This window comes from Misgurnus anguillicaudatus, chromosome 15 (genome assembly GCF_027580225.2).
Source record: "Misgurnus anguillicaudatus chromosome 15, ASM2758022v2, whole genome shotgun sequence".
Taxonomy (NCBI): Eukaryota; Metazoa; Chordata; class Actinopteri; order Cypriniformes; family Cobitidae; genus Misgurnus; species Misgurnus anguillicaudatus.
Window position 1 is genome coordinate 23,852,091 of NC_073351.2, and position 25,100 is coordinate 23,877,190.

Sequence of the window (25,100 nt, forward strand, 5' to 3'; positions counted from 1 at the left end):
GCAAACACTTTTTGTTTGGCTAAAAACCTAATTACTTTCGCCCATTTTATTATTTTCTCCACAATGCAATACAGTGAACAAACAGGAAATGAGCATTCAGGTTGGCTGCATCAGGTATACAGTGCATAAATGGGAATTTAGGTGACCTTCTGCCTCGAGGAATAGTTCTCCTACAAAATGAAAATTCTGTCATTTTAATCACCCTCATTGTCAATCAGTCAAATGTATTAAGAATGAAAAATTTGAGAGGAAGATGGACTGAAAAAGACTAGTGAGGGAGGGTGAGGATTAAAATCAGACCGTGTAGCTGACAGGGTTGATTGTCTATTGAAGAGAGATGCATGTTGCTTTGATGGATGAGAGAACTGCATTTCAGAGCTGAATTTCACCCACTTATGTTCTCTCAACAAAACGCTCTCATTAGAAAAACCCAGCAACCATTTTTCACATTCTTTCTCTATAATGTCCCTATTCACTCAAAGACTGAAAACCATCAAGAGGTGATGTTTATAGAAGTGTTTTGTTTGCATTTGTGGGCGTGTTAAATCTCACAAATCCGGCAAGGAGGATTTAACAAAGCTTTAGTTGAAATGGTGCTGGCCACAACAAATGCACATCTCTCTCTGCCCCTCTCTCTCTCTTTTTTATCTTCTTAAGACTCAAAACATGGCTTAAACACATTTCCTTTACATCACCAATATTTATATTATTTTATAGGCCTACTTTTTATTTATAGCAAGTTTGTGGAAGTATAACATATTCCACAAAAGCCTTTACTGAAGTACTTTCATTAAAAATAAACATCCAAATACCAAAGATATCTAGTATTTCCTTATTTAAGTAAAATTTAAACATAGCTGTAATGTTCACGATTCTGCATAATTTCAATGGTCACTAATTAAAAGTAACACAATGAATTATGCAGAGACTGATAAAAAAATTTTAACTCCTTTGTAAGACAGGTCAGGTCACATTTTTGCTCACAATGTGGGACACAAGACACTTTTGGAACATTCCCAAATCATACTGGAATAATAATGGAGCATCAATTTTTTTCACAAACTTGTGCATTCCTTGTATGCTTTAGTGCAAGGGTGGGCAAGCTTTTCTTTCTCGAGGACCACATTAGGTTTGTTCTTAAAAAAAATCCAGATAATTTACTCACCACTATGTCATCCAAAATGTTGATGTCTTTCTTTGTTCAGTCCAGAAGAAATTAATGTTTTTTGAGGAAAACATTCCAGGATTTTTCTAATTTAAATGGACTTTAATGGACCCCAATACTTAACAGTTTTAATGCAGTTTAAAATTGCAGTTTCAAAGGACTCGAAACGATTTCAAACGAGGTATAAGGGTCTTATATAGCAAAATGATTGTCATTTTCGGCAAGAAAAAGAAAAAATATGCACTTTTAAACCACAACTTCTCGTCTTCCTCCGGCTGCGTGACAAGCCAGCACGACCTCACGTAATACCTCATCAAGTCAAAAGGTCACGGATGACGTATGCGAAACTACGCCCCAGTGTTTACAAGTGTGGAGAATGATGGTCGTTCCGACGTTGTTGTATGTTTAATGATACTAATTAATGTCTTTGTGTCAGTTTAAAACAGTCCGCAAATGTGCGTTTAATATATGTAACACTTGACCTTTCCACGTCATTACGCAATTATGTGAGGTCGCGCTTGCGTGTCAGAGGACCGGAGATAGACAAGAAGTTGTGGTTTAAAAGTGCATATTTTTTATTTTTCTTGCCAAAAGTGACAATCGTTTCACTAGATAAGACCCTTATGCCTCGTTTGAGATCGTTTAAAGTCCTTTGAAACTGCAATTTTAAACAGCATTAAAACTGTTAAGTGTTGGTGTCCATTAAAGTCCATTAAAATGAGAAAAATCCTGGAATGTTTTCCTCAAAAAAACAATTTCTTCTCGACTGAACAAAGAAAGACATCAACATTTTGGATGACATGGTGGTGAGTAAATTATCCAGATTTTTTTTAAGAAAATGGACTAATCCTTTAAAGGCAAAGGGCAAAATACTATGAATGACAAATAAGGAAAAGTAACCATGTAACTCATTTGTATTACCACAGTTTTACTAGCCTACAAATAAAATACCATGGTGAGACCATAGTAAATTTGTGTTTTAATAATGTAGTTAAAGCATGCTTTATTTTCCTAAGGGCAAATCATTCCATGTGCTTTGCTAGATAATTATTCAATTTGAAATAAGATACAGGCTTTCACAGAAGACTTCAACATGTATATTTCAAAATCCTCCATTTTAACTTACAATGCACACGATTCCTAAATGGCATAGTGAAAATGCTATAAGGATGCTAACTGATTTCAAGAAATGTACCATTTCGTCAATTTCGTATTCGTCAATAAACAGCCATTGCAAAGACATTTTACCGAGACAGATAGTTCAAGCCGACTCTTAAATGAAGCCAAGATGAGTCTCAACAGCAGTTAAACAGACAAATAAGGAGAAAAAAGGTACAGCTCATGCAGAGCAGATGAAAGCGATGGATACAGGGGAGGATGGGGGATTCATTTAAAACTTCAGAGCAGAATCAATAAAGATTTCACTAAAATAGCACCTCAATTTATTCCTCCATCTCTGTCTGCTTATCTCTTTGATTCTCACTAAATGTACACACTATTCCTTCCACGTCTCCCCTGCCACACTGTTTTTTTTTGTGTGTGTGTTTTTTAGGCGGCAATATGCACATTCTGCCCTTTTCCGTGTTCATTCATCTGAAACCTGCAATTGCAAATGTCAATCCACTATATCTGACTGCGGTGCTATCCTAGAACATAGAATTTATTGTGAAGAAAAGGCCACCGACTGAATTGAATGTTTCTGTGTAGTTTGAAAACAAGAATCGATTGGTAAGCAATCATTATTTTTATCTGAAATCTATATTTGGTGGACTTCCATAAAGACCAGTCGTGACTCGTGACTTTATTGTGAGTTACTGTTTTCTATATAAAAAGAATAATTAAATAAAAACATTAAGCGAATCATTGTTTTTGCTTTAAAATACACCTTTAAAAAAACTCACCTCATGATGAAGTTGTGGTCATCAATCATTTTGCCATAACTTGCACCACGGAGGTTGCCCGAGTTCCCCACCACAGCACAGCGCAGGCATCGGGCAGGGTCCCATGAACCATACGGGGAACGGCCTGGAATGACCTGAAACAGCCTCTGCAGAACTTGCTGGATATTGTGGGGTTTGAATTGAGGCTGCAACATCTGCACGGGACCCATAGGGGAAGAAAGAAAGAAAAAATAGAGATAGAAAAAACTAATGAACAGAAGGTTGGGCAGTTATCTTTTAACTTCAAACCATCGGAACACCTGCCTGTGAACACATGCATATTAAAATGTACATCCAATTAGCCACCACAGCCCTCTAATATGATGAAAGAATAAATCTCACAAACATGTATGCATGTTTTATGACAACATCTTTTCTTTCGCATTTTACTAACATTCCTGCATAAAACAGCTTTCCTCCAAACCCATCTCTCTTTGCTTTTCTCCCACCATGACTGTCCCCTCTCCACTGGACCTAATAATTCTTGGCAGATGTTTCGAGTCAGATGCCAGTCACTGAGTGTGCATTTTTATCGGCAGACTGCTGCTTTCACACCCACAGTATTCGCCCCGCTCTTCTCCGGTTGGCGCTGCCTCACTAATCCTTGTTATGTTTGCTCTTACTCATTTAGCAGACATTTATTTCAGCCCGACTGAGATGCTATATCATAATCATGAGAGGGAATTGTTTTTCAACACAGTCCAATTGCAAGGCACAAGAGTATGCAATTACAAAGTCTATTAAAAAAGGAGAAAAAAAAATCAACCTATGATTGGAGGACACACAAAAAACAAAAACTGTAGCGCTTGCCAAGACCAGCATCACTATTACGGTTTATACATATGGTTAGAAAGTTTTTTACGTGGTATTAAACTTTATTATACTCATCAGACACAGTTTGTAAATGATACCCGAAATCATATGACTCATTAAGGAGAGCGCGAGTAGGGGACAATAAATTCGGCACTATTATCATCACCAGAATATTAAGATTTTTATTTGGGCTTACTAGCAACACCCATAACAGCCTGGCAACTGCACAACAGCAGCTGCGTCTCAATTCAAAGGCACGATCATTTGAAGGAAGGGGACATCAAAGGCAAGGACCCGTCTTTGAGGGACGCACCCTCCGAAGTACACAAAGCAAACTGAAATGAGACAGTCTAGTCGACAAAGGATCTATAGTTACGTCAACTGCTATTCCGGCCCACCATGCCTGTCAGCGGGACACAGCACAGATGTTTTGGAGTTTATAAAACAAATATGGAACCAAAAACTAGAAACTAAATTTGTTTATTTTTTTTAGAAATGAAATTATTTCATTTTAGAAATGAAATAAATGTTGACATAGATTAGACTAACTATTAGTATATTAAATAACAAACAGAAATAAAAGTAAAATGCTGCACACACTATTTCAGAAATAATATTACTACAAAACAATTTACAATATTAAAACAGTGACAAGGACCATTTTCTGCAAATAAACACATTTATTTTACTATTTTTTTTAAGTTTTATTTTAAAATATCTTGGGATAACCAAGGCTGTGAAGGATCTATTCGTTCTATCCCTCCTGGCTTGAGGAAGAATTTTAACTCTTTCCCCACCAGCGTTTTTAAATAAAGCTGCCAGCCAGCATTTTTATGATTTTCACAAAAGTTTAATGCCTTCCAGAAAATTTTCTTCTCTAAATAATAAACATAAAATATCAAATGAAAGAACAGACCCTCTGCTTTCAAACAACAAAACTGTTTCATCCTACCTTCGTTCTCTTTTAGCACCTCTCAAATAAAAATTTTGAACAAAAAAGCTGAGATAATTGCATTTTTGTAAAGGACTTTTGTTCCGATTCAGATTTTGAAAAAATCTAAAAAATAAAAAGTGCATGTTATACTATAAATATTTACAGTAAAGAAACATTTGGTGGTATTTGGTGATCATTGGTAAATGTAGAGACAATAATAAGGAATATAAATGTGTCCAATTTTCTCATCCTCCGCAACAATTTTCAATCATTAATTAAGCCCTCAAGGAACTAACATTTATAGGGACATAATTGACAGTGACACTCAAGATGGCCACCAGGTAAGCAGTTCTTATTTTTCCTCTCCAGATAAAAGTTGAAATTTTGTTTGTCATAGTACCTAGACAACTTTTTGGTTCTCATTACCGAAACATGAGTTTGTAAATGCATTAAATTGCGTTTATTATTATTATTGATTAATTGTGCAGCCCTACTGCCTAGCCTTCAGTCGTACTGCTATGATGCAATTGGTTTTGTAATGCAGCCTTCGGAGAACACAGTTATCGAATAGCTAACATGTTAAAAACTAGTCAGGCTGCTCCTGATTGCATGGGAGCTAGTTTTGTACAAACAAGTATCGCTCATTTTTTTTTCAGAAATTGTAATCTAGTTGTTTCTGCAAGTTCATTAATTTCCTCAACCATGCTGTCTAGATCTTGCTCCATCTCTTGGTTAATTTAGTCAAGCAGCACCTCCAGGGCTTTACTTTACTTTGAGACAGAATTTCAGACGTAAACTATTCAGCTGACACGTTCGTTTTAGTTTTTCTTAGACATTACTCATGTTCTCTATAATATAAAAATGCCCTCTTGGCATCATTTTGCATTAATCTGATGCATAAGCACTATTGCAGAGTGCCAAGCTTTTTCATTTAAAGGAATAATGCACTTCAAACAGAGCCTTCTTTTAATTACATACAGCAGGAGTTTTTTACATTAAGTTACATTTAGTGTAGTAGTGTAGTAATGAAGATAAAAAGCACAACAAATACATTTAAAACCATTGAGTATTGCAAGAAAGTCACTTACCACCCACCAGTAGTACACATCTGAAGGCAGCTGGATGTTGTCCCGTGTCCACACGGGTGAGATGTCTGCATCATAGTTCTCATCGAACCAGTCAGAGACACCCGGGTCACCCACGCACCGAGCACAGGCACATGTCTTCTGTTGGGTGCTCTCGGCAGGGATCGTCCGCTGGGAACCGGCGTAACTAGGAACAAGCTTAACTCTGTGTGGATCTTCCCATGCCGAGGGATCCAGGTAAGGCAGTCCGGCTCCTTTTACCGAGTAAGAGTAGAAAAGCGACGTGAGAAAGAGGATGGCCAGGGACCCCAAGATCACACAGACACGCAGGGAGCATCGCATGCCCCCCGAGCTCGTCCGTGCACCGCGTTCTCCCGCAGCTGCAGCCATAGGTCCAGTCCCGACGGGTAACCAGGGTCTCAACTCCCCTGTCCTTTGAGTCCGTGCCCATGCAGCCCATCCCCAGCTGAAGCCCAAACGTCCCTCTCGCTGTGGAGGCACAGACGGCATGCGCCCGCCCCACTGCCATGTACCTGCCCCTGCCACCGTGCCCAAGCTGCACAAAAAAGGCTTTAGAAGAAAAAACAAATGCTTATTTTCTATGAATCTCTCAAAATTGCATGTCAGTGAAATTCCAGATCTCTGATCACTCCACGTGTGTGATCCTCCCGCTCTCTATTTTGGCTCTCCTCGTGCTACGCTACAGAATCTCCTCCAGTTTTCCCTTTCCACATGCCTCGGATCTATCCACACAGCCACAGTTCAAACACACACCAGTCTTTTGTCTCTAAAGACCTGTCTCTCTGATCAGCTCTGCTTTCCCGGCAATGACAGTTAGTCCCCACTGTGCTTTTGACATCTCAGTGCCAGACAAGCGCGGCTGTCATCCGTGTCTGTTCCATAACGGTCCTGTATGTGTCGAGGTTTGTCTGAGTGTGACTCTGTAATCCTGTTTGGCTGCGTTCACGCTTCGTCTAGCCGAGATGTAACACTGCGGTCACTGAAGGAAAGGGGTGGTGTTTCCTCACAAAGCTAATGTGAACTGCACTTATAAACATTTTGTGGGGGAAGCACACAAGCACAGGGACATAATCAACTTATAGTCATCCCTTTCCAACTCTACATCATCTTCATTGGAAGCTGCTTGCAGATGAGGACATCAACAAAAGATGATAAAAAAGTTCAAGCACAAAATAAGGATCCGAGTAGTTAGACCTGCAAGAAGTACATGCAAATGCGTGCTGGTCGAAACCAATTTCCCAAAGTCGCTCTTAACAGAATTGGTGAAGTGGGAACTCGGATTTCAACAAGGCAGTGTGCCCTGACCTGCTGTCGTCTCTTAATCTCCAAATCTATAATCTCTGGGTTGCCGTTGCTGGACCACCTATGTGAGCTTTATCTCTGCCAGCTTGCTGCCAACGAAGCCCCTTTAGTCTGGGTGAGTACGGCACATTAGGATCAGATCATGATGAAATTCAGCTTCTGGTTTCTACAGCCGCTATTCTTGATTCACAGGGTGACCTTCCAAAACACAGGGAGATAAATTAGAAGTACGTACTTGATAATAATTCATTTAGTCCATTCATTTTTGTATGCCAAAATTTGAGAACAGATAAGAATCTCACTTAAAAAGCAAAAATAATTAAACTGATCTAAAAACGAAAGGATCCAAAGTATAGACCACACTCTTTTAAAGATGCAGTGTGTAATTTTTAAAAAGATCTCTTGACAGAATTGCTAAATAATATACAAAACTATATTATCATGGGTGTATAAAAGACCTTTTAAAAATTAACCATTATGTTTTTATTACCTTAGAATGAAACGTTTTTATGTCATACACCGAGGGTCCCCTTACGTGGAAGTCGCCATTTTGTGCCGCCATGTTTCTACAGAAGCCATTAATGGACAAACTTTTTGACTAATTTGTCTCTGTTGATGACATGTTTTTCTGGTGGCGGCTACCGTAGCTTCTCTATGCGTTTCAAAAGCGAGGGAAGAGCAGTGGACTGAGCCATTAGTTGCAATTCACAACCTAACCACTAGATGCAGCTAAAATTTACACACTGCACCTTTAACCCAGGGCTGGGTAACTATAGCACCGAACACATTTCTGGGTTAAAATTACCCAAACGATGGGTTGTTTTTACCCAGAAATGTGTTCGGTCCAATAGTTACCCAGCCCTGGGTTAAAAACAACCCAATATTTTTTAGATTGCACACTGATGAACTAGATTTAAAGGGATAGTTCACCCCAAAATTAAGATTCTGTCATCATTTACTCACTCTTGTGTTGTTACCTGTATAAATGTCTTCGTTCTGATAAACACAAAGGAATTGCATGCAAGAAGTGACGCGAAGGAAACAACGCAAGGTCACGCGTGCAAGACCGGAGTTTTCACGTGAGACTGGAATTATTATTAAAAATGGTAGCTCGCAAGAAGTCTACCATAAAAATTGCATGTTCGCTCATTTGCACCAGAAAGAAGAATAAATAAAGATTAAGAAGGAGGAAACATTTGAAATTCCAGCTGCCCTGTATGTTGCTCTCTTATTGGCTGTAGGTCATCGCCAGGGTTGCCAGGTCCAAGAAAAATTTCCAGATCAGTGACAACTTAAAACCCGCCCAAAAGAAATGAAAACTAGCCCAATTTTTACATTTGTCCAATTTATAGTTTAAAACTGCAGGATTACAACAAAAGGCTGTAAAATAGACTGTTACTATTGCTTTTAATGTACTTTTCAGATTAAAATTTTCTTAATGCACTTATAGTGCTCCATTTTCACACACTATTCTGTTCTAAAATATACAAAAAAAGAACATCTAGGTGTACCCAACCGTGCCATTTTGCCACGGCACATTATAAAACTAGCCCAAAAAACCGCAACCCCCGGCACCGAAATCTTTTCCGCAACTATTTTCAAAATAGCCCAATTGTGTGGGAAAACCGCAAACCTGGCAACACCTGTCAGTCAAAACACATTTCATTGTCAGTCAAAACACATTTCACATAGCATGATTTTAAATCGCCAACAGGTCCAGATATTTAGCATGCCAAATATCTCATGGATGTCGGCGACTCGTCTGCGATTCTCTCAGAACGCGTCTTTTATAATTCACACTGTGAGATTGTCACTCGTGTGCACGAGCATCGATTTGCCTGTGATTTCGGCCATTTTCGCGATTTCTCAAAACCTGTCGACAAGTCAAAATCGTGCAGTTTGAACTCGGCCTAAACCGTTCGCGAGCACCATTCACTTTTATAGTATTCTTTTTTCCTACTATGGAAGTGAATGGGACTCATGATCGGTTTGTTTACAAACATTCCTCTAAAATATCATTCTTTATGTTCATCAGAACAAGCTGTTACTGTTACAGGTTTGTAACAGCATGAGAGCGAGTAAATGACAGAATCTTTATTTTTGAGTGAACTATACCTTTAAAAAAATAAAGTTAAAAAATATATTTTGCTAAAAATTGCTTTCTTCGTTTTACCAAAATATAGTGTTTGAAATAAACTGTAAAAAAGCTGCATTTTTTTAATATAAAATTGGCTTTACAAGTCATTTCAACTTCTTTAAATTTTACAACACTTTAAAGCGTAACTAAACCCCTGACTCCACTCCACCCACTGACAATATTTGAAAAATGTAAGAAAAGTGGGCAGATCCCAACAGAGATAGAGGGGAGGAACTAAGCTCGTACCAAGTGTGTGGTGAGATCGTAACAAGGGCGTGGTGAGCTTGAACCTGCTTACGTCACAAGTTATTTTTTGGACCCAACATCCAATAGAAAATTCAACTGCAGTAGCCACCGTTCAACCTGAAGAGGGCAGCACTCAGACGTTTTAGCTGCTACCCAGTCTCCTGAGGTTGCGTATAAATAGCACGAAGTGTAAAACTCGTGCAATACATACGCCAAATTCCACTTTGGCGTGCATGAGATACGCAAGTCCTTCCCATTCACTTAAACGGGGCATCTTTTTTTGTCGTTTTATTTATTGGTTTCTCAATTTTTTTCTGTTTTTTAAACCATTTTCGCTTGGGTTTAGGGTTAGATTTCAGATTTGCTTAATAAGGTTATTTAATATACAGGTTTCTCTATGTTTTTGTTCATATTTAAGCCATGGTCGCTTGGAGTTGGGGTTAGAGTTGGGGTTTGGGTTAGGATGTCATTTTTAAATAACAAAAAGTTGTTCTAACCCTAAACCCAAGCGAAAATGGTAAAAAAAAAAAAGCAAAAAAATGGAGAAACCAATAAATAAAACGACAAAAAAGATGCCCCGTTTAAGTGAATGGGAAGGACTTGCGTATCATATGCACGCCAAAGTGGAATTTGGCGTATGTATTGCACGAGTTTTACACTTCGTGCTATACGCATTTTCAGGAGACTGGGCTGTTTAGACCATATATTGTAGTATTGAAACACTTTATATCCATATGTCAAAAAAACTTACTAATATCAATGAACAGCACTAATAAAGCATCATTCTTACAGATCATTTACTAAAAAAAGTTGGTTTAGGGTTTAGTTACTCTTTAAACTATTACAAAGAAGCAAAGTTGAAATGACTTTTTAAGTCAGTAAAAATTTTTACTAGGGATGGGCGATAATTTGCATGGGATCATGTGCATCTGGTCAGTAAAGCCGGTTCCTTGATTAGAAGTAAATCGCCATCACTTTAGGATACTATACACAAAGCCTTATTTCACTGACAAGCTGGGCCATATTGCATACATATCACAGGCGATACGTCTGCGATAATTAATGCGCAATTGCCCCGGCCCCCGTTTGTCAGTGAACTACGGCTCTGTGTAGTAAATGCCGCTCCACCTGAAAGCAGCTGATGACGATTTACTTCTAATCACGGAACCGGCGTCACTGACGAGATGCGCAATGAATCACATGCAAATGATCACCCATCCCTTTAAATGCAGGCAAACATGTCTTCAGGACAAAAAGAGGTCCAATTTCCTTGCTTCCATTGTATAAACTCCTTTCTAAGAGACAAATTTCATACTGTGATAACCATTCACGTGGGGGTGAAAAGTGATCTCTTTGCAGGACATATTCAACACCCCATGAGGATGCATAGCAAGCGGATGCTCTTAAATTACACTTTTAAAAAGTTGTAACAGTTTGTTTTTTATTGCATTTAATAATTAACATCTTTATATTTAGTTCATGACAATGTATAAAGATTTCTTCCCAAACTCTTTTCCCCAACTCTATCCTCTAAATTCATGTTTATAATCCTTTTCACTATTTGTCTCCCATAAATACATTTTATTCAGGCAACATGGTTAAAGTACAGAAGTTAATCTATCTTTGGGACTCTTCTGACCCAAGCTTTTTATTCGAAAGAGACACACATTCTCTGGAGCATCTGCTGTGTTCAATTTTCAGCATGTGTAGCACAGAAACCAGTGTGGACATATAAGGACAACAACAGAGCTTTTGTAATATAATACAAAACAATGAATGCAGCAATGAGTGCAACGAAATACAAACTTGTAAAGTCAAAACCACATTATTTAGTTTAAAAGATACAAGACAATGCATTGGTATGACAGTAAAAGCAATGCAATAACGTATTAAACGTCAAAGCGTGTTACAAAGAGGTCAATTACAGCTTATGAAGAGTATAATGAGAAATCGAACAAACAGGTGCCTCGCGCTGCTGCAGATTAAATCGCGCGATTGTGCACGCGTGGGTGCGATCAAATAATGCTCTCCTTTCTTTTCAGTTACAAAAATGAATTCCAAATTTAATTTAACACAGCAACAACCAAGCCTCTGCTGGCTTGTTTGTGACTATATATCATAAAACCTTCGACTTCAAAGCTGTCGTAGTGAAATATGGGACATGCATCTCTCGAGCTATCATTTAATGTTTCTGCAGAGTTTATTTCTGCTTCATTCATAAGACGGATTGATTTTCTTACCGGTTATCAGATGAACGACGATGCTTACCGTGTCGCTCCGAAAGGCGTGAACGAGCTAAAGTGACGACTTTTATGTGCGGTCACGCGCAAACTTTTCGTGTCATCTCTGCTTTAGTTTATTTCGGCTTATCTAATGTTTATTTTGGAGTACTGGCAAGGGGATTTAAATGCACAACATATTTATCATTTTATTTGATTTTATTAATTTACTTTATGCTCATGTGTGATTTTATTAAAAATAAATAGATCATTAAAAAATATACAACGCAAAATCAGCGTTTAGTCAGTTCATATTCATGCCTATTTTTTAAACAGTCATGACATGCTCCATTTATTCTTTCAAACTCAGAGCCTTTCTATTTATATATAAAAAACAAAAAACATCAGCAGTTATGCTAGATCCACAACATCAACCAGACAGTTGAGACATTATTAATAATCATTACTTTCTTCCGGTTAACACATCAACGTAAACATCTTGCAGACACGCAAGCAGTGCTTACTGAACTTCTGCATACTACAGTGCATCAGACACATTCACACTTAAATTCTTCAAATATCTGTATTTCAGATTTTTTCCCTGCTTCTTTACGCAGGTATCACAAAAAACATTCACTGACCTTCGCTTACTCTTTCTTTCTTTTGTTGTTCAGTCGCTTTATGTGGGTCTTGACCAATGTGCCTGCTCAGCAAGGGTGAGCCGTACACTGTAGTGTGGGTGTCTGTGTTGCCTTGGCAACAAAACCTCACAGCTGGCTGCAATGGAAATGTAATTGAAAGAGAAGAGCAGACATTCACATACTGGGTGGGGCTGCATTCTCTAAATGGCTCAGGTTGCTCTCATATATTCAACAGTTGATGGTACAGATTCGATGCTGTCTGTCTAACTTACTTTAGATCAGGATGGAATTATTATGTTTGCAATGACTGTAGGGTTAACTTTGTAGATGGACAGAGTCAGCGTACGCTCTCCCAGACGGAGATTAATCAAATCAAAATAGTCATTTTCAACGGCTTGCCTCAAAGGCTTAATCTAATTTCATGTTTAATGGATTAAACCCTTTTAAAGCTGGATACATTATTGCTTGTTAGGCCTCTCTTGGGAAAAAAGTATGATTATCGTGTTATGTTTTTTTTCTATAAGGGGAACTCGATTTATGATTTAGCTATTTTAATAAACATTTCATTCTAAGGTGACCTGGTTTCATTAAAACATGCTTTCCGCATCTTCAGTGCAAAACGCATTTCAATGACACATTTCATTTTTGTTCAAAGGCTCTTTGTTTAATCAAATTTCTAAAGCTGTATCATTCAGAAGCACCATGCACATTCAAACTCGCCCCCTCATATTCAGTCCAAGTGAATATATGAATTCAATCTTGATAGTTTACCATTACTGACACATCTTATACTGAAATAACTATGTTTCTCTTTGATTATGTTTTTTTTACCTTTAGAACTAAGTGAACCTGAACTGACATTGACATTCACCCCTTCAAAAAAGGTGAATGACCTGCTGTATGGGGTTGAATTTTAATTTTCATATAATTTTGGATCATTTTTGAGAATTTGGCTTAAAGGGAGACTCCACTTTTTTTTGAAAATATTCTAATTTTCCAGCTCCACTAGAGTTAAATATTTGATTCTTACCGTTTTGGAATCCATTAAGCTGATCTCCCGGTCTGGCGGTACCAGGTTTTAGCATAGCTTAGCATAATTCATTGAATCTGATTAGACCATTAGCATTGCACTCAAAAATAACCAAATAGTTTCTATATTTTTTCTATTTAAAACTTGACTCTTCTGTAGTTACATCGTATACTAAGGCTGACAGAAAATTAAAAGTTGCAATTTTCTAGGCAGATATGGCTAGGAACTATACTCTCATTTTGGCATAATAATAAAGGACTTTGCGGCTATAACATGGCTGCAGGAGGTGCAATGATATTACGCAGCAGCCGAAAATAGTCCCCTTAGTAATAGCAAGGGACTATTTTCCTCTTAAATAGGAAAAATCTTGAGACTCTTTAGTTATTTTTGAGCGCGATGCTAAATGGTCTAATTAGATTCAATGTATGTTGCTAAGTATGCTAAATGTGATAGCACCAGACCTGGAGATCTGCTGAATGGATTCCAAAAAAGTAAAAAACAAATGTTCTGGGGAGCTGGAAAATCTGTATATTTTCAAAAAGAGTGGAGTGTCCCTTTAATAATAAATGGCTCACCAGGCTGACCTTTGGTGCCAGTGTACGGTACATCACAGATATCAAAAGACATCATTCATTCACAATATTAAAGCCATACACTATCACAATTTTCCTGTCTGAGATTAGAATATTTAAACTTGAATATTTGCAATGTATACAATACTGAGCTTCATACTAAAAGGATTCTTTCTAAAATTAAAAACACTTTTGAGCTAAAGTAACATTGTTTTCCATTGCTATGCAGTGTGGGGGAAAGTTACTTTTAAAAGTAATGGATTACAATATTAAGTTACTCCCCAAAAAAGTAACTAATTGCGTTACTTAGTTACATTTCATGGAAAGAAGTGCTTACGTTACTTTTAAGTTACTTTTGCGGTACTTTTTCTTACTTGCCTGGGGCTTGATCTCTTTCAGGCCTTGCAGGTGTTTTTTATTATCGCAAAAATGTCAAGCTCTGGCCTGCCATCTCTGTTTCTGACTCAAACTGTTCCCGCTCAGGTGCACAGAGTGCGTAATTCTACGTTAATATGTTCATTTTAAAGCAACACTATGTAGTTTTTTACCTTTAAATAATGTCTCTAAAATTATTTCAGTGATAGAACAACTTTTAAATGGACAAATTCTACTGTTGCTGCAACCTGAGCAGCCTCCTAGCTGCTACAAGCACACTCTGAAAGTGGCGGTGGAGGGTAGGAAACACAGCCCCGCCCCTCCCCCTGCCTGCAGAAGAGTGTCTGATACCAGACACTGTTGCGCTTTTCAACCACATGGGGGAGCTGTAAGTCATTTTTACATGGAAACTACATAGTGTTGCTTTAATTCAGTACATTATTTTATTTTTAAATTGAATTAATTAAACTGAAAAGTAACTTGTATTACTTTTTTTTTTAAGTAACTCAAATATTAATGTGTACATTTATAAAGTAATGCGTTACTTTACTCTTACTTCAGAAAAGTAATATAATTACGTAATGCGTGTTACTTGTAATGCGTTACCCCCAACACTGTTGCTATGAAATAAGATTACCATACCAACCATGAAAAAAACTCCACCCTGCTCTCTCTAAGGTTATGTTTATACAACAATAAAGTAGTTATATAGTATATATAAAAATTCATGTACATACAACAAGACTGTCAAAAGACCTGCAGTTACACAGATTTGCAAAGATGACTAAATACGCCGTTTTACAAGTACCAGGCCAGTAGATGGCGATGTTACCTTTTACAAAAACACTTAATGCCTGCGCACATACGTGTTCTTTTACAGAGCGATAAATACAAACAATCAAAACGGCGAAAGCATCAAGCAGTTTTGTTTAGATGGGTGATAAGGTTGGCTTATTATAATAGTGACCCTGGACTACAAAACGGCCAAATTATGTTTGCTTTAATAAACTCTATCTATTATTGTTTTGGTTATACTCGCGCATGCCTATGCACTTGTTAAGTCATGACGTAAGAAATACTGTTTTCCGGGTCCACTCAGTTCAATATATGATTATATATATATATATATATATATATATATATATATATATATATATATATATATATATATATATACATATACAGACGTTTATGAGCACTATTTATTCATATTACACATTTACGCCAAAAATCATTAACTCATAGTATACACTGCTGTCACCAGGCTCACGGAAGCACCGACAGCAATATATAAATAATTCTAAAACAATCCATGTCAAATGAGTCCATGTCTGGTCATCTCGGATTTTGTTATGGAGATAAAAATTTGGATCAGAGTTTTTCTGGTAGTTTTGCATTATGATACGAGTGTATATTAGCATAATTTTCTTGTTATTTCCCCATGGCATTTGAGATCAGTGAGACCCGGAAGTGGTGCATGACATCAGACTTAACAAGCAGATCGAATGAAATAACACATTCGCATGACATCAACATTATTACAGATTCATGTTTACAAAGAGATGACAAGGCGTTGTTATCTGAAACCCATCTTCAAAAGTTTTAAATGCCGCTGTCCTGTAAACAAACAGCCAAACCGCATTAAAACTTTTCCGATTATGGATGAAATCGTTGTTGTGTAAATGGCCCCTAAAACAGCATCAATACCACTAATAAATATTCAGATCACTGCCTACAAGGCTGAACAAATGAGTGAAAGATGCCTACTGTAAATCTCTAATCCAATTCACATCTCAAAGTCATTTTGTTTAGCCTTCAGGTCCAGTCATTTGTCAGCAATCTATTAAATATCTGGCTATCTGATTTTCATTTTTTCCATTCCATCTGTTAATACTCTCTCCAAGGAAGATTTAATGTAGCCTTATGCATCTATGAAAGTAGAACTAGGTGTAACCTCAGGTGCTACTTTGACTCATCCAAACTAGTTTCTGCCTAACTAACTTAATCTCCCAATCATCTTGGGCAAAGATGAGAAGTTCTCACATAAGAAATCATCCCTTAGACTCCAAATTTATAAAAATGAAGATAAACAAAAACATGACTCATGCTTTTCTAACCACTGACACCAACTTGCAAACTATTTTTGCTTTGAGAATGGATGGGATATTCTTGCTAATTGGGACACTGCCTAGAAGAGGCAATGTACAGCTCAGCTATCTGTGCCAAAGGCAATGAGATACTATGGTTCTTAATGTCAAGTCATATTTTCCTGGAGCAACTGTTGACCATTAGTCATGATTTGCTTAACAGAGGCTACAGCTATTCACAGGCGAAGCTGTTTTGTTGCCATAAACCACAGACATATCTCTACAGTCTAGTACTAATCATCAGTGTTGTAGTACTTGAGAGCAGTCTTGAGACCATTTTTGAAGATCTCGGTCCACATTTGTTCTCGGCCTGGTCTTGTAAATCTGGGATGTGATAAAGGGTTGCGAATCACCAAAAAGCTGAGCTTTAACACAGAGCACGAAGCGATTGATCGTCTTGTGCTAATTCACTTCATAGGGATCTATTGTTTCATTTTTTAGTGCATCAGCAAGTCTCACATTCGAGTAGCTTTATCTTTCCCAAGGTAAAAAGCCCATTACACTCAGACTAAGAGGACTCTGGATTGTATTTCAAGACTGGTCAAGACCGATCACTGTTTAATAACAGATTTTGTGTCTGATTTATTTGTTACCATCGTGAATGTGATTGGATGTAAAACTTTCTGCTTCAAATGTAAGTGATAACTTATTTCTAATCTGATTTCTTTTGCTACTTTTGTTCCATGTCAAAAATAAAAGGGGTCACGCCAAAAATGTCAACAATATGAATACTTATGAACACAAAACATGACTGCAATCAAATTGTGAAACATCATAAGAGTAAGAGAGCTGTTTTCACAAATATAAGCATGCATTTAAAAATTTGGTATTGACTTTATACAAACCTTCTTTAAAAGAAATTAATATTACGTGGCTTTTAGACACAATTTTAGTTTATTTTAATTATCTCCAAACAAAGCAGACCTGTTGTGCATGTCCTATTAACACACAGCACAGTTTTTGTGTGTTATTCTAAGATTTTGAATGGTTCGGTTTTAAATTAATTTAAGGAGTGGTGGTCTGGTCTAAACCCAGTGTTGGTCTTCTATTGATCTCGACACACTGTGGTCTTGGACTTGGTGTAAATGACGGTCTTGACTACAATACTATTATTCGTAAATGTGGTTGATAGAACAAAGTATCAGAGGAAGTTGATGAATCCCAAATATTAGGAAAGGGAAAGTCAAGAAAAATGCGAAACAGGGTTGCCAAGTCCACAGTTAAATTTTTTCTAAGTTTTAAATGTGGAAGGATTTTTTTCATCAAATGTCAAGCTTAAGTTAAAATGATTTTATTTATGAAAGCAAAGTTTGTGTATTTAGGCTAGGTTAGGCTAATTTTGACTGGCTGGTTTTGTTACAGAGATCTGGCAACCCTGTCAATGAAGTTGTGGTCAACTATCATAATCAGATCTAAAGCAAAAAAAAAAAAAAAACAGTGGACTATACAGTCACATTGTATTCTTCTTTCATAAACCTCACAAGAAATTTGTTTGTGCACTCCAGGAGATCTTACTAGTAGCAGCTGCCCAAGAAGTGTCATACTTCTTAAACCTGTATTACTGTTCATGTATTTCTTCAGGGACTTTAGACTTTTCGATTAAGATGGGTCAAGTGAATGACTCACTACAAACTATTTAAAATATGGCTTTTTAAAAACATGGAAAAATAAAATAATTAATTAATTAAAGAATTACTCCACTTTCTTAAAAAACAAATCCCAATAATTTACTCACCCCATGTCTTCTAAAATGTTGATGTCTTTCTTCAGTCGAGAAGAAATTATGTTTTTTAAGAAAAACATTCCAGGATTTTTCTCCATTTAATGGACTTTATTGGACCCCAACACTTTACAGTTTAAATACAGTTTTAAATTGCTATTTCAATGCAGTTTAAAATGGCTCTAAACTATCCCAAACGAGGCATAAGGGTCTTATCTAGCGAAACGATTGTCATGCACTATTCGTGTGACACACCAGCGTGACCTCACATAATGCGTCATGACGTGGAAAGGTCACGGATGACGTATGCGGAACTACCACCCCAGTGTTTACAGGAGTGGAGAAGAGCACCGTTCTGACGTTGTTTTATGTGAAATTATATTATATTATATTATATTAAATCTGATTGTACAGCACTCCAAAGGACCAAACTTACATATCTGTAAGATCAGAACAGTAAAGCTTTACTTTTTACATCACTTAGCCACAATAAAGTGTAATTTATAGTCGTGCGTAACTTCTACGCTCGAAGGCTATGCGTAGGCTGTCCATAGCTCTGCGTAGCCTGACGTGCACCTCGAAAAATTTTTTACAACACATTCGCAAGCGCTGTGATTGGTCCACTACAACCCCTCCCATCAGGTCAAAAATGTTTGCGTCGCATTCCTTTATAGGCATTTCCGCTTGCGACGGTAAGTACAAAGATTGGCCAAGTTGAGGAGTGATTTAACTCAAATTGCAACAAAAGTCGCTAATTATTTAACTCCATCACTGCTGGTCTTCTTTAAACATACACAACAAGCTGCTGCTGCTTTTTCATTTGTGGGTTTACTGGCCAAGCTGCTTCTTCTTTGGTGGTTGAGCTGTTACTGTGGGTTACACGCATGGATACTAACTACTACTAGCGGTCTTCATGTGTGTTTGCACGACGACGTGAAAGACAACGCAGAAGTGAAAACTGGCGCGTAGCCTACTATATAATGATCCCTTAACCATTAAAGTAAGACAAGATACATCCAGTCTTAACATCCCATGCTATTTTGCACCTCAGGTAATGATATTTTCCAGATCTGTACCTATTTATATTATAAAACAGAACATGCTGGATTTCGAACTGTAATGATTATTATTAAAGCTCAGAAACCAGTTTGTGGTTAGCCTGTCCTCATTTACCCTCTCCCAATCCATGCTTCTCACTGACCTTGTCTTTGTTGCACAGAGTTGATGCCTAACATCTCAATGTTTCTCTGTAGCACATTCATTAATTATCCATGCATCTGTATTATCTCTCTCTCTCTCTCTCTCTCTCTCTCTCTCTCTCTCTCTCTCTCTCTCTCTGCCTTTATACTCTCTCATTCTCTTTACAGCAATGGCAGGTATAGAAAGAGGCCTGTTCTATTTTCTACCCTTTTTTATCCGTCCTGTTCTTTTTAATGATTTAATTTCATCACTATCTCTGCATGACGTGGTATTTCCTTTCAGCACTCCCTCGCTTATTCTGTAGAAATCCTCTCAGACCACCTAGACTGGGGCCAGATGCCAAGGCCTGTCGCAGAGCACATCGATCGAGAGGAAAAACCGGGGCAACGCTGGCTCCAGACCATTACAGCAGTAGCCCTCAGCCCTGGCACAGTTAACCCGTACCTCACCAAACAAACACACACTCACACACGGATAACACACTGCAGATTACAGAGGATGCTATGATGTTATGAAAGTGTCCCTTTATTCCTTTTCTAAATCTGTCAATTTTCAAAATTATAAAAGGCCTTCGCTATTTCATTCCTATTTATTTTGGATTAACATACAATTAGTAAATGAGGTGGGCTACGGTTGTGAGCACTCGTTCAATGTCACACTGCAATATAATCTAACAGTACTGGACTGGGTGAAAGCCAAAATTGTCATATTACTTCTCAGTGATCTCATGCGTGTCTGTGAAAAAACCGAGAATGCCACAAAATGTGTGAGGATTCACTTTTTTGTTTCTCGCTATCACACATCTAGGTAGCTAAAGTCAAAGAGGGTGTTTCACTTTGCTTTTGCAAATAAATTTGTAAGGACGTGTTAAAAATATTTAGTTTTAAAATGTAGCCTTTCATTCTCGCTTGGTGCATGGCATAATGCAGGGTTGCCAGATCTGCATAACTATGCCAGCCCAATGACCAATCAAAACTAGCCTAATGATCCTACAACAATACCATAACTTTGCTTTCATAAATAAAATCATCATTTAGTTAACAAATATACAAAAATAACAATGCACTCTTCTTAAGCTATTAAAAGTGAAAGGAATGGATTTCAGGTAACCCTGCGAAAATAACCTGATCTGACTCCCTGATAGAAAAAGGTTTCCCCATAGGGTAGCCCATTTAAGAGCTCTTACATGTGACTCGTTGACAGCACGCTCTATTTGTAAGGAGTGTTAACCTAGTTAATACTTTGTCAGCAGGATTTCTGCTTGCTCCTGAAATTCTCAAGGTGCAACCTTAGCCTAGTTACAGAAAATGAGCATCTGTCAAATAAATAAGATACGTTTTCAATCCTTAACAATAAACAAAGTCGTTCTCTGAATGTTTCATTCCTGTATCTTCTCTTACACGCCTTCATGACATTTGAATAGTTTAGACTGTAATTGATTCACAATAAGGACATGCATGTTTATGCAACACATCTAGCGATTAAAATATTCAATGCAATGATTTATTCATTCGAATTTTTTTTACCAATGACTCACTGTGAATAATGTTGCAGCCGGTATAAGAAATAGATGGTCCTCTGTTGTGCCTCAGGAAACATTATACCAGATGTGCACAGGCCTTCAAATAAAACTCAACCTGAGCCTGGCCATTTGTTTTGTGAACTGACATCCACATCGAGCCGCAAAACATTCATTTTGACAGCATGTGTCCATGCTGCATATTTATTCAAATAAACTATAGATGGAAGAGAGCTGTATTTTCAGTGTTGTGTAATTAACCCTAACTGTCAGATTCTCTTACGGGTGGGGTGTAACCAATTAGCAAAAGGCAAATGAATGTCAGATACAATTAGCGATGATTTTAATGACCTGGATTATTTAATTTAAAATCTAAAAAATCTATGCATTTTATTGTAACATCATATATCTATGGTCTGAGTTGTGCAATTGAATAGAAGTGGGGACTAATTTGCATTTTCATAGATCCGTGTATACTAAATGAGGCAAGGGTGTACATTAATTCTGTTTTAAAGCATGAAGAAATTACTGTCACAGGAAGAAAATCTTGCATTTGCTATTATGATGATCAAAGATGAGTTTTAATTTACATTAATATACCTTACCTAAATTTTAAGGCAGCACTTTTAGGTTTAAGCAAATAATTTCAACTGGCCAATATTGAGTTGAAGTTGAATTAATGTAAAAACATCCAAGTTGGTAAAGTGACCTGAAAAGCCTTTAAATTTGCTGTTACTTAAAATAAGTCAATATTACTCTTGTTTATTAAAACACACAAACATTTTCCATTCTGCGTACTCAGAAAAGGTACAAAAGCTGTCACTGGGAGGGTACCCTTTAAAAGTCCTAATATGTACCATTTAGCTACAGATATGTACCTGTGAGGTATCAATATGTAACTTTGAGGTTCTAATAAGTACAATTAATGTAAATTGTGAATTCTTGATCTGTTATGGCCAACACAGCTTATAAGTACAAATGAAATTCCAGTACTGTCATGTTCAATATTGATAATACTTTTTAAAGATGTCAAATAAATCTTAGGAGTCCCCAGAGTATGTATGTGAAGTTTTAGCTCAAAATACTATATAGATAATTTATTACAACATATTAAAATTTCTACTTTAAAGGTGTGAGCAAAAGTGTGCCGTTTTTGGGTGTGTCACTTTAAATGCAAATGAGCTGATCTCTGCACTAAATGGCAGTGTCATGGCAGGATAGTCCAGATTAAGGGGCGGTATTATCCCCTTCTGACATCACAAGGGGAGCCAAATTTCAATGACCAAATTTTCACATGCTTGCCTCTGCAAGTATGTGAAACTTTGGTTGGTCATTGAAATTTGGCTCCCCTTGTGATGTCAGAAGGGGTTGGTTTCCCAAAACTAATTTACTTGTTTGTCTGTTTTCCACATTTTCTAGGTTGATAGAAGCGCTGAGGATCCAATTATAGCACTTAAACATGAAAAAAGTCAGGTTTTCATAATATGTCCCTTTAAAATAAGTGAAACATGTCTTAAATACTTTATCACCTTTCTGGTCATTTAATTCTCTAAGTAAGTTTAAAAGTCATTTCTGAGTTCAGTCTGAACAAACTGAATAAAGACCAGGCGGGCAAAGACATTTTTGGTTACATCAACCCCAAGGAAATCTTTTACTACCCTTCCTTCTATCCCGTATCTAAGCAACGCTGGCAGATCGGTAAATGTGGGTTGGGGTGAAATGAGACCCTCACATAAATGAGATGAGCTTGGACACAAAGGGCCAAGCCATGGGTCCCTACAGTACTATGCATGTGGGTCAGCGAGCACACAAGCTACAGAGTATGGGACTTTTATGCATTAAAAAAAAAAAACATTGAACGGGTTATAAACGTAAGCACTGACCACAACAGGTTATCTTACATTATGGAAATAAAATGCATGCATGTTATGATGATCTTACCTTGCGAAGCATAACCATTCGTCTTCTTTTAATCTTAGAAGTCGGACAATGCGACTTTTATAAATAACGACAACCATTTCACCTTCATAACTGAATGTCAATTCTGCAGACAGTTGCAGTAAATGAACAGTATTTAGCTTAAATATGGTCATTCACATGGATTCTCGGTCATCGTTTCTAGGATCCTAACGTAGGCTATAGTACGCCGATGACGATGTGCAGATTATTCGCTCCGTTATTTTTCGTCTCTAAACCCTTGGATATTGTGTGCAACAATGTGATTTTCACAATGCTGCATGTTCTCTGTGTGCGTACAGAATATTGTGCCGAAGCTCGGCAGCCCCCCCGAACCAAGCACCCCTCACCCCGCATTCTCTCATTGCTTTTTATACCGGGATATGTAGTCCTTTATAGATTAATCCTCAAAACAGCGCTTCTGATATACGCGCTTCTTTATTTTTCAAGTAATTAAGCAACTTATTTAATAAATATTTTTCTTTGGGTAGGTTAATAGACAACATTTTAAGAAATAAAAGGGACAACATGTAAGGGTATACGCTTATGTCTTGCGCCATTTTATACTACATTTCCCATAATGCATTTGGAACTGGTGGTATTCACAGCCATAGATCACAGCAGCCTGCTACATGATGATACGGATGGTCACTTCAATACCGTCCACTATTTATTATTGGAATAAGAATTTTTTTTAGAAAAAAAGTTAAATAAATATTTTATAAAATTATCCACAGATTTTTCCTGTCAAGCATTTTTCCTATCTTGCTTCCTTTGTCAAGTTTCTGGAGTGATGTTAAATTATAAATTGTCCAAAATATTATTTTCAATGTTTCTTTAACTTATAAAAACATTATTTTACGTTAATGACAAGAATTAAATACATGCAAGCTTTTTTCACCGGAAAGTTTCCATAAATGTAAATGTACAAAAAGTAAACCCCACTTTAACAAGAATTGAACTTATACTTGAATACAATTTCAATGTCTGTCAATGAGAAAGCTATTAAAACTATTGAAATTTGTGAAATTTTGTTAATATTCTACTTTAATATGCTTGTAATCTTATTTGATGGCCTCCCTCATTTTTTTTCCCTTTCATTTCTTTTTTCCTTTTTTAGGATCTTAATGTGATCTCCACCTAAATTCCATGTGCTTTTATATGATTTATTATGTATGATATCTTATTTAAATTATTGAACCACACTTTGTTTTGTTACTTTGTTGTTGTATGTTATATATGTTATTATTGCAATAAAAAAAATATGATACGGTTGCGGCATGGAGAACAATTACACTCAAATCACACTATTCTTAATAAATATCTTCATATTTTGGCAATTCATTCTAAATATAAATAAATATTCCATATGTTGTTATATAAACGGCGGTGATAAAATGTTTTAAAATTTGCACAACCTATTAAAGACAAACTTCTCATGATCTTGATGTACTTGAGTTGTGTAGTTTAGTATAAATACGTGGCATTTTGTGCTACAATGAATTTTCAATGTGCTGCTAAAAGTTTCTAATGCAATTCCGCCACCTATTGGAAACGTTTCAACACTACCAAGTTGCGAAAACTTGGCTTTGTGGGGTTGTTGTGGCTGTTTTTCAAACTGAAGGCTGCATACTCCGGAGGTCGCATATTCAGACTGCATACGTCATTAAGCATGGTTAATTTCAGTTAACTGAGCATTGCATTCATAAGTCATCGGCACATTACAACAATTTACAATTAACTAAGTAGTAAACTTTATAATTTTTTATATTTTAATATTTATTACGTGTGCAGCCTACAAATGCGACCTCTGAAGGATGCAGCCTTCATCCTTTTCGTTTCTCCATTAGATTAAAGTGCTAATTTCTCTTTGGTCGTTTCTCCGAAATCTATATTAAGAAATCTTCCCACTGATGATGATGGTGAGGGGTGGATATTTAAATATAAAATATGTTACCGCATAGTAGTCTAAAAAGGAAACATCTTTTCTTATTCAGTCACACAGTGTTTGATTACGCATGACAGGATATTTAAATATAAAACATGTTACCGTAGATAGTAGGCTATATAGTCTAAAA

The 25,100-nt window shown here is 36.9% G+C and overlaps 1 protein-coding gene across 3 annotated transcripts in view; it reads right to left on the minus strand.

The window, feature by feature from the left end:
• Nucleotides 1–23,328, minus strand: part of st3gal2 (ST3 beta-galactoside alpha-2,3-sialyltransferase 2) — a 29,497-nt gene extending 6,169 nt beyond the window's left edge. The window contains exons 1-4 of one of the 3 annotated variants that reach the window (XM_055174217.2): nt 23,008–23,328; nt 12,504–12,639; nt 5,941–7,458; nt 3,067–3,260 (exon numbers count right to left, since the gene is read on the minus strand). In XM_055174217.2, coding sequence (XP_055030192.2) covers nt 3,067–3,260; nt 5,941–6,447 — 701 coding nt within the window. In that variant the 5' untranslated portion in view covers nt 6,448–7,458; nt 12,504–12,639; nt 23,008–23,328. Of the gene's footprint in view, nt 1–3,066; nt 3,261–5,940; nt 7,459–11,883; nt 12,023–12,503; nt 12,640–23,007 lie in introns of those variants that run through there. The other 2 variants (XM_055174218.2, XM_055174216.2) reach the window with 2 other exon arrangements.
• Nucleotides 23,329–25,100: the final 1,772 nt, after the last annotated feature.